This window comes from Zea mays, chromosome 9, assembly GCF_902167145.1.
Source record: "Zea mays cultivar B73 chromosome 9, Zm-B73-REFERENCE-NAM-5.0, whole genome shotgun sequence".
Lineage (NCBI taxonomy): Eukaryota > Viridiplantae > Streptophyta > Magnoliopsida > Poales > Poaceae > Zea > Zea mays.
Window position 1 is genome coordinate 120386731 of NC_050104.1, and position 11431 is coordinate 120398161.

Below are 11431 nucleotides of genomic sequence, written 5' to 3' on the forward strand. Positions count from 1 at the left end.
CTGATGCAAAATGAATCTTCGTGCCAATCTGATCACAGAAATCCTTGAAAGTTTTGGCATCAAACTGTATTCCATTGTCCACAGTTATAGCCTTCGGCACGCCGAAGCGACAAACAATATTCTGCCAGAAGAATTTCTGGACTGTAACCGAAGTTATTGTTGCCAAAGGCTTCGCTTCAATCCACTTAGAAAAATATTCTACAGCCACCACAACATATCTCAAATTGCCTTGCGCTGGTAGAAGTGGACCTAGCAAATCCAGGGCCCATCTTTGCAACGGGCAGGTGGGCTGTATTAACTAAGTGAGAGATGAAGGTTGTTTCTGGTCTCTTGCACATTTTTGACAATTTTCACATTTTTGAACTAACTCTGCTGCATCCGAAGCTGCCTTCGGCCAGTAGAATCCTTGTCTAAACACTTTTCCCAGCAATGGCCTAGACCCAATATGAGATCCACACAGACCTGCATGTATCTCCTTCATTAATTCAACACCTTCAGCTCTTGATAAACACTTGAGAAGTGGAGAACAGACTCCATGTTTATATAATTCCCCTTCTATTATCACATACGGTCTTGTCCTTTCCTCCATCCTCTTATTATAAGCTTCATCGTCTGAAAGGTAATTACCTTGGAGGAAAGATATAATTTCAGTTCTCCAATCTTCACTATGTACTGGAGAAATGGCAAGCACTGCTCTCTCCATGAGTTCAACCGAAGGTGCCTTTATTATTTCAAAAAATACTTCCGAAGGTAGAGGAAGCCCCTGAGCCGCTGATTTGGCTAGCAGATCTGCATGCTCATTTTCACCTCTTGGAATATTCTTGACAGAAAAACCTTCGAAAGAAGCCTCCAACCTTCGAACTGTATTCAGATATTTTCAAGCTTTGGATCTCTTGCCTTGCTACTTTTGTCTACATGGCCAGAAATGACTTGAGAATCAGTTTTCAGGATGACCCTTCTTATTCCCATTGCCCTTAACTTCCGAAGCCCCAACAGAAGTGCTTCGTACTCAGCAATATTATTTGTGCAACTAAAGTCAAGTTTGGTTGCATAACATGTTCTAACTTTCGAAGGTGCCACTAGGACAGCAGCCGCTCGTGCACCGAAGGTTCCCTAGGATCCATCGTAGAACACCGTCCAAGCTTCAGCGTCTTTGTTTTGAAGCATCCCAATCCTCTGGGACTCAAATGTGATACAATTACTAGTCCCAGGAGGCTAGTAAACACATTTACACATCAGATGATTCCAGATCTGCTTAAACGAGACAAACCTATAAAGGTGGCGATCAACTTTAAGAGTTGGTCCACAACTCGGAACATATCATCAGAGTGGGGCTGAAGCAACCCGATATACGCAGCGAAGCAAATCAGTGGTCCAACAGCCACAGGCAAGGTTGGGAATAGTCGTAACTCTTACCCGATCTCCTTTTTCTGAAAAACAACAAATAAGCAAGGGTGAGTACAAACGTACTCAGCAGCCCACCTTCACCCGCGGAATGGGAAAATCAGATATAATGCATGGAATATGTGGAGCTCAGGATATTTTGCAGAAACAGCAATATTTTATGCAGGGTTGTTTTATAAAACATTTTGTATTTTGCAAAGCGCATCCTCTCCCAAAGGAGCAGGAAGTTTTTCAATATTAGAACAAAATCCCCTAGACTAAACCATCCAGGTATCTCAGCAGTTTCCCACTGGTTTTTCCTTTTTCAAAAACAGCTACTGGACTTCCCATCCACCATAGCTCACGGCTCAATCGCCGGACCTTTTAAAAACCATTTTTCTCAAAATCATCTCTCTTTTTTTGGAAAACAAAACACTAATTGCCATATCACACCAGACTCGTCCATTCCTGTGGACACAGACTATTCAAATAGGTTTGAACTCTGCGTAGAGGGGTACACTTTACCCACTAGTCTGGCTCTACGATCTCATTGCCAATGAGATCCAAATCCGAATATCTTTCCTTCCTCGCACGTCCTAACCTTAACGGTTATACCGGAAGGAGTCAGGCCACCGCCAAGTCCAAACCGGACAAAACAATCCCCCTCCTTATCCTCCCGGTGCTCCCCAGCCTTCATAACCCTGGGGTTGGACCGTACGAGTTCAGATTAAGTGACTGCCCACATAGTCTTGAGTGGTTGTACTTATCATGAGTACAGGTAGTGAAAGATGACAAACCGGTCCTTATATGAGGGGACAATCCTTCTGCTCACGCCTAAACCAGCTGCGCCTTCACCTTAGGCCCTCCCCTAAACCAGGGAGTCCCTGATCATCCCTACTCAAAGGTGATAAGGGTGAAAACCCTTCATCATACACATTTTGAAAAGCATTTTCTTTTGAAAACTCACACCTTTTCTCAAATCATTTGGAACAAATATATCAAGGATTGATTGCGGCAAGCGGCTGGGTGGCCATAATAACTTGTCTCAAAATCATATCATGCATAAAATAATAGGCTGAGGGTTGTGGTTGAAAAATCATAGGTAATTTATGCATCAAAGGGATCTAGTGAGCTTGTCGTACTTATCCGGTGAAGGGGGAAGGAGAGCTCGCGGAACTGGCTTCTGGCTCCACCGTCTGGCGTAGACTTGCAGATCTGGCCTCCACGAGACGGCACGAACGCTCCGATAACTATGCAACATGAACAAGCAAACATACAAACCAACAAGTATACCAACAAATATTTAGTATAGTGGTCAGAATAGTGATATATGGATGGGTAGAGTCTTGAGTAGAATCTGTGTCATGTAGTGTTGTGATATTACTGGTGGTGGAGCGGAGGTGCTTACCAGGAGGGTGGACTGGAAGCGAAGCGACACTATGCGTGTAGCCGGCAGAGCGGAGTAACTAAGTGGGTGGGGTGTTTTTCTTGGCTGAGGGTGTTGAGTGTGTGTGGAGAGGGAGAGGGTAGCTGGGTGTATTTATAGCTGAGTGTATGTGGTGTAGCACAGTGAAGTTCACTGTTGGTGAGAATAGTGACGAATGAATCGTCTGACTTATTATGAACATGAGAGTTATAGGCAGAATATGGGACAAGAGTATTTTGGGAGTTTTCTGGAATATGAACCATGCTTAAGGGATGACATGGTTGGATAGGGAATAATTCGATAAGAATTTAGAAACAAGAATTATTGGAATCGGAGTTTGGAAGCCTGGTTCGAAGGAATCTCAAAGTTAAGCGTGCTCAACTTGGAGAAACCTGGGATGGGTGACCAAATGGGAAGTTCCCACTGGAAGGAAAATCATAGTCACCGGAGTTCGTATGACTGAAATATTGGTCTGGCTGGTCTTAGGTGGACTGGACAGTATGACGGGTGAGTAGTTGAAATTTGGGGTGATCGGATGATCGATGAATAGTAACGATGAATAGTAACGATGAATAGTGACAACGAAAAGGCTACCATAGATATCATTGATGAATAGTAATAATGATGAATAGTAACGGTCAATAGTAACGATGAATAATAATGGTGAATAGTGATGGTGGATAGTCGTATGAACGAACGATGAACGATGAATAGTGACGATGAACGATGAATAGGAACTATGAACGAATGGACGAAGGATCGAATGATCGAATGAACGAACGATCGGAATTTCGGCAGCATAACGACAGGACAAAGATTATCTAGAAGAACGATGAATAGGGACTATGAACGGACGATGAACGATGAATAGGAACTATGAACGAACGATGAACGATCGAATGATCGAACGAACAAACGATAGGAATTTCGGGAGCATAACGGCAGGAAAAAGATTATTTGGACGAACGAACAGACGAACGATCGAATGATCGGACGAACGAACGATCGGAATTTCGGCAGCATAACGGCAGGACAAAGATTATCTGGAAGAACGATGAATAGGGACTATGAACGAACGATGAACGATGAATAGGAACTATGAATGAACAATGAACGATCGAATGATCGAACGAACGAACGATCGGAATTTCGGCAGCATAACGGCAGGAAAAAGATTATTTGGACGAACGAACGGACGAACGATCGAATGATCGGACGAATGAACGATCGGAATTTCGGCAGCATAACGGCAGGACAAAGATTATCTAGAAGAACGATGAATAGGGACTATGAACGAACGGTGAACGATGAATAGGAACTATGAACGATCAAATGATCGAACGAACGAACGATCAGAATTTTGGCAGCATAACGGCAGGAAAAAGATTATTTGGATGAACAATCGGACGAACGAACGAACAAACAAACAAACTAAGAACAGGTGGACGGACGATCGAAGAACGACCGAACGATCCTTGTGCTAGTGTGTGCTTGTGTGGGAAGTGGAGTGGGTGTGTGTGGGGGGGAGAGAGTTGCCATGAAATGGCTTGGGGTGGGATGAGAGGAGGCCCTTGCCCCTCTATTTATAGCCATGGTGGGAGGATTAGGGGGAGGGTTGAGAGGATTAGTGGGAGATTAGCATGTATTTGTCTTGTATAAGTGAGATTAGCTTGTAGAGCTCACCGTATGACACCGGAGGCATACGTATATGTATGAGCATGAGGAAAGTTATGAAGAAAATATTTATAGGGACTTGAAAAATGATTCTGAAGGTATTTCTCAAGAGGAAAATATTTGGAGATATATTGGTGGAATATTTGGGCAGTATTTTTGGAAAGAACCTGAAGGGGATTACTGGGGAAATATTTGTAGGATATTTTGAGGAGGATTTTGGAGAGAATACAGACCACTATATTTTATTTGCTAATATCAACTTGCAAACAAACATTTTGAAATGAAATTTGGAATTCATTTTGAATTTAGAGCGAGTTTGAGAAAATTTCACGATTTGAATTTTTGGGATGCTACATGTTTATTTCTTCTTCCTGAGCCCCTGGCGTCCAATCAGCAATGAAGTCTGCTAACGCCTGGGATTGAATTGAAGATCTATGCACATAGTCAATGGTGAATTCATTAAGCTCTGCAACCCATTTCCCAATCCTTCCAGTAGCTTCTCTGTTTCTCATAATGTCCTTCAGAGACTGTGACGAAGGAACAATTATGCGATATGCTTGAAAGTAATGCCGAAGCTTTCTAGAGGCCATTAACATAGCATATAGCACCTTCTCCAATTCTGTATAATTTTTCTTTGACAGACTTAAAACTTCGGAGATGAAGTACACTAGAGCTTGCTTTTTGACTTGGCCATCTAGCTTCTCCTGCACAAGTGCCGCACTTACTGCAGAATGCGAAGCTGCAACATATAAGAGCAATGGAGCCCCTGGCGAAGGTGGAGTTAATGCTATTAAATCAATCAAATATTGCTTCAATTCTTTGAAGGCTTTTTGCTGAGCCGGGCCCCATTGAAAGACTTCGGCTGGCTTCAGTATTTCAAAGAATGGCAGATTTCTTTCTGCTGATCTGGATATGAATCTGTTTAATGATGCTAATCTACCTGCCAGCCGTTGAGCCCCTTTCTTTCTACTTGGCGGTTACATCTGAAGGATAGCTTCAATTTGCTTGGGTTAGCTTCAATTCCCTTCGTTGATACTAGACAACCAAGGAACTTGCCCTTCTTTACCCCAAAAACACACTTTTCTGGATTTAACTTCAAACCAGCTTGCCTCAAATTGGCGAATGTCTCTTGCAAATCAGCAATGTGATTTTCTTGCTTCGCGCTTTTAACTATGATATCATCAACATAGGTCAGCACATTCCTGCCTATTTGAGAATGAAGGACTCTGGCTGTCATTATACTGAAACTTCCTCCAGCATTTTTAAGCCCCTCAGGCATCCGAAGATAGCAATATGTACCACTGGGGGTTATGAAGCTAGTCTTCGGCTCATCTTCCTTCTTCATCCAGATTTGGTGGTAGCCTGAGTAACAATCTAGTAGACTCATGAGCTCTGACGAAGCTGCTGCATCTACTAGAGAATCTATTCTTGGCAATGGGAACTCATCCTTTGGACAAGCCTTGTTAAGATCTGTAAAATCAATGCACATTCTCCATTTATCGTTGGCCTTCTTCACCATAACAGTGTTGGCTAACCACTCTAGGTATTTTACCTCTCTGATAACGCCATCACTAAGAAGCCTCTTTACTTCATTCCGAGCACCTTCAGCTTTATCGTCATACATTTTCCGAAGCCTTTGTTTTCTTGGCCTGAAAGATGGATCCACATTGAGCGAATGTTCAATGACATCTCTGTTGACACCACAAAGATCATTGGCTGACCAAGCGAAGACATCTTTGTTGTTGAATAGAAATCTTAGCAAATTCTTCTCCTGCTCTTCAGATAACTGAGACCCCAGCAGTACCTTTTGTTCTGCTATATCTTCACACATAAGCATAGGCTTTGGCTGATCTGTCGAAGCAGCTTTCTCTCTTTTGTATCTATACTGCTCATAGGCTTCAGCTCCATCTATATTATGGATTGCCTTTGAATCTGTCCAGTTTCCTTCGGCCTTTCTGGCAGCTTCTTGACTCACATGAATAGCAATGATCCCTTGTTCTGAAGGTATTTTCATGCATAGATATGTTGGATGAAGTATTGCTTCGAAAGCATTAAGTGTCCCACGACCAATGATTGCATTATAGGGGTACTCCATGTCAACAATGTCAAATACGACATGTTCAGTCCTTGTGTTATGAACGAAGCCGAAGGTTACTGGCATTGTGATTTTGCCGAGTGCTACAATCTGCCTTCCTCCGAAGCCACATAGAGGATGTGTAGCATCATGAATCTTATCCTCTAGTTCTTGCATCTGTCTGAAGGCCTAAGCAAATATGATATCCGCTGCGCTGCCTGTATCAACCAGAACATTATGGACCAGAAATCCCTTGATGACACAAGATATGACCATACCATCATTGTGAGGGTAATCTTTGAGCTAAAGGTCATCCTGGGAGAAGGTGATTGGGATATGGGACCATTTTGATTTGATGAAGGGTCCCTGCACCCCAACATGTTGTACCCTTCTCTATGCTTCTTTCTTCTGCTTCTTGTTAGCCGGCTCTGAACCTGAGCCGCCTGTTATCGGAAGCACCAGCTTCGTAGTCGAAGGTACTTTGGCTTGGTTGTTGATCGAAGCATCAGCTCAAAAGTGGAAGTGAGTTCACCGGAGGTGGGCGCCAATGTTGGAGACTTATTCTCAAATGCTATGAATTAAGAACAAGGCAACACAAAAATAGGTTAATGGTCAATGCCCTTCGTCCTTCGAAGCATTATTTCCCTAAGGATATAACGATCTTCGGACGAAGGTTGTGAAGGACGTACCTTCATCATCATAGCATAAATCAATGAAAGATGAAGCATACGAAACATGGAAAAATAACATGGATAATTATATGACATCATAATATTCCTTTTATTATATGATTATGAATGAGTAAAAACAATATTGAATTACATTTGTACCTTCAGCTTGACAGAAGGTAAAATCACAAGCGTGAAGCACAAGTGAATACAAATCAGCGCGTGAGCAGTACAGGGGTATTGTTCATCTATTTATAGGCACAGGGCGCAGCCTATGTGGATTTACATTCATGTCATTTATAACTGGTTACAATCATGACACAGATTATCATGGGTCGATCGGTCTTTTCATCTTTAAGTCGGTGCAACCCTTCGTCTCAAGGCGTGTCACTATGCCAAAGCTCCCTGGATGGTAGCTTCGGCGTTGCTTCTATGTTGATCTTCCGAAGGTATTTCTTCTTACAGGACCTTCGGCGACGAAGCAGACCCCCAACATGTAACCTCATTTGACGAGTACATTGGAATGAAAACCCTAAACCACAGTCTGGATCTGGACGATTTGCAAAAGATGAAGTACGAAATCACGATAACCTTACGGATTCGCAACCACAAACCAAGGTTTTACATTGTTCTCTTCGGATCTGCAGGAGCGGTGGAGCGAATTTACGGCGACGATGGGGGCGACGAGCTGCGCTTGCGTTTCTCACACCAACCTTCTTTGGCGCCGTCGGTCGTCTCAGCCTTTTCGCGATGGCGATTCGACGTCGAGGAATGGTGCCGCTACCACCAAGCTCGTGGATCTGGCTCTCCATGTCGCCCTCCTCCTTGCTTCTAGCCACCGAGAGCGGTCCGCCGCCGAACCCGCCTGCCCACGGCCTCTTGGAGCCCAACTTCGGTGCCTCCTCCGATGCCCCTCGCCCCAATGCCGCCTACGCACCCAAGATCGTAGTCGCCAGGGAAGGGGGAACCGAGCACGCGAACACTTCACCATGGTGGGAGCCCGAGCCCTCTCCTAGATAGCGGACGCTCGGAAGCCTCCACATCTAGCGTGCGTGCGGCATCCTCTAAATTTTAGAGTACCGTTTAGAGTTCCTTGCTGGGTGCGTAAGTTTTAGCGGTGAGCTCTATATTTAGCATACATGACGTTATAGCGTTCCTTGTTGGACACAACTTAATATGATCAAGCCGATTCACGATTCCCCTTATCTTATTCATTTTTTGATTAACCAATCCTCTTAATCACTTCAATCTCTGTTCTGATCATTTTTATGCATAGTGATTTCTCAGGTCTTGTCCATATATTCAAACCAATATAGAGACCATATTATATCCATTTGTGTTGTCTCCTTTGATATGTAATTATCTGATAGATGACCTTTTGTCATTTGATCTTCATGGAATATCCATCTCCATATATCCAAATGACCTTACTTATGGGATATCCTCATCATTGCTTAATGTTGATCCTTTATACCTTTTCTATTATGAGCAATCCATGTATATGAGACATTTTTTATCAAACCATGTCTCTTGACTATTTTCAATCATGTTTGCCTTTTCAACTTTTCTATTCAACACTTAGCAAACTAATTAATTTTTTAAGTGTGTTGTTATCCAAATCATCAAAACCCACAAAAGGGATGAATGCACTTTCACTAACATATCACAAACCAAAGTCATTGGGCGGTGCAATCTCCCTTCATTGCACGGTCCTCTATCGTATGAGAGGAAGATTTGACGAGGGTGGGGAGATAGAAATATAAGAAAAAAATGAACTCGTGCATAAGACTTGTGTAACATATTATACTGAATTACTGATGGTTATTCATCTTTAGGGCTTGTTTGGTTGCGTCTGAATCGAAAGGGAATAGAGAGAATTAAGAGGTCATTTGGCAGAGCTCCCACGGCTCTACTCCCTGCGAGAATCACTCACGCAGAGCCAAACAATAAAAATCTAAACTACCCTTGGTGGGAGTGGAGTAAATCTAATCTCTACTTAGTATTATAAAGTGGGAGCCAAAAGAACCTACTTTTCACCGCTCCCAACCTACTCCCCACTCTATAACCCATAGGAATCACTTTACAGCCTATTTGCTAAATGGTTTTCGTCAAATAGATTCATTTCTGCTAGAGAATCACTCGAAATCACTCTATTAGAGCTCTCGAAACTAGAGAATCATGGAGCAGAACTCTACCAAAACGAGCCCTTCCTAGTTAAAATTAAATAGAAATAGAATGGGATTCATTTCCTTTCAATCCCATTCGATACGGATAACAAGACCTTATCAGAAGTACAAAACTTGTGTTTTCGGAGCAATACTCTATAAAATCCATGGATGTGGCCTTAGACCTGAATTTTTCAAGAATCCAGATTCTTCGATAGAGAAGTGCTTGGGGAAAAAAGGTATATAGTTATTTTGATGGATTTAGAGAGCACTTAGAAGCTTTCCCAAACAAAGTCTAACGCCCATCTCATACAACTATCGTCTTGACTTCCCAACAAAGCCAAATCCTTACTGAACTAGTGAGCTGCTAGCTACTACGCTACGACTCCGTACTTTTATTTACCAACAGCGGGTGAGGAAATAAGACGGTGCCTGCAAGACACGACGCCGGTACACAACACCTGCTAGCTATACCTATACGTCGCCGCATGAGACCGTGGCGACGTCCATCTTGTAGATGAAAGAGTTGGAGTACTCGAAGGAAATGGTCTCGCCGGGGCCCATGGGTCCGCCGTTCTTGACGAGGCAGTCGTCGTACGACAAGCGTCGGAAGTCGCTGGGGTCGACGAGCTCCGTGGGGGCGGCGAACTCGCCGCAGGAGACGTGGACGTCGCGCACGGTGCAGCCTAGACAAGTGTTGGTGATGGTCACGCTGTAGGACGGGGTGCCGTTGGAGAGGCTTCCCGCGCTGCCCTGGGACACCGCCACGACCCCCGAGCATAGGTCCGGCGGTGCCGCTTCTTCCGTCTTCTCCGCACCATACGCCGCCATGCCAGCAGCGTCGCCAGGGTTGCTCTCTGCTGATGCATAGCAGGGATGAGTCCAACTGTCCAAGGCCGGCAGACCTTTTCCAAATTAAAGCAATGGAAACATCAAACATGGTGACTGTCCATCTTTCTTACTCCTGGTGTCGATGAGGAGGTTGCGGACCTGCACCGCCGTCTGATGCTTCGCCGCTACGGCTACGGCGGGAAACGGATGACAGGAAACAACTCCAGCTGCTCAGTGTTCAATCAACAAGGAGAAAGATCAACCAGAATGAGTCATCGGTTTTCATGGACTGACAAAGTGCAACAAATACGGCACGCATCGCAGACCTTGGTCGGCTAGGAGAAAGAGCAAGGTCATGGACAGAGTTGCGACGACAGTTCGCTCTCGAGGGCAACCCATGCCCAGGCGGCCTGGCAAGGTGAAGTAGTAATGGTTTATTTGATGCAAGGTTAGTGTGATAGTGAACTACTACTAGCGATCAGAGGGGGTATTTATATTACCTGTATGATAAGTCCCTTGATTTATGCAAAATGCCTTCGTATTCCACGCTGTCCCCGAACTAATTTACTGATCCATGGACTCCATGATAACATTGGGAAACAGCTTCTTCTTGGAGACCGTGTCGTGAGCTACAGAGGCCAGTAGTGTGCCGTGGCAGGCAGTAGTGCTGGCCGGACTTTGCTTCGTATTAAAATAGTTCGAGTTAAGTAGAACTAATTTTTTTTTTGATGGCATTGTGCCAGCCTAAAGTATACAAAACTAGTGCGGCACTAAAACAAGCCGTAGCCTAACTCATATATTTGAACCACATAAAATCCAAATATTACAACCACATAAAATCCTTAGCTTACTAAATTAAATATATTAAACAATATGAGCAATATTTGACCACATAAAGTCCAAATATCGCAAGTATCAAATCAGTTCAAAATCTTAACAATATAATAATGTGGTAACAACTTGTATTATTGTACCTAATCTTGTAGAATTATGGAACAACTACACAACTTAGTAGTTAATACTAAGAAAACATCATATAGTCACTAAAGATTATTTTCTTAGAAGAATTTATTAACGACCACCATCAACTCAAAAAATGCATATTGAAATAGAATATCCCCTTAAGTATAAGAAAGTAGGATCACGACAATTAAAGAATGGAAGGAAGAGACCCTTCTTAATTGAGATCAAACTGCCCCGTTTTGTTCCC

General features: G+C 43.4%; 1 protein-coding gene across 1 annotated transcript; it reads right to left on the minus strand.

The window, feature by feature from the left end:
* Window positions 1–9618: 9618 nt before the first annotated feature.
* LOC103638925 (TPD1 protein homolog 1B) lies at window positions 9619–10674 on the minus strand. The gene is made up of 3 exons (XM_008661717.3): window positions 10548–10674; window positions 10353–10448; window positions 9619–10247 (listed from the first exon to the last, which is right to left on the minus strand). Exons 1-3 carry the CDS (start codon window positions 10618–10620, stop codon window positions 9865–9867), a joined length of 552 nt encoding a protein of 183 aa, XP_008659939.1. The 5' UTR covers window positions 10621–10674; the 3' UTR covers window positions 9619–9864.
* Between the last annotated feature and the right edge of the window lie 757 nt (window positions 10675–11431).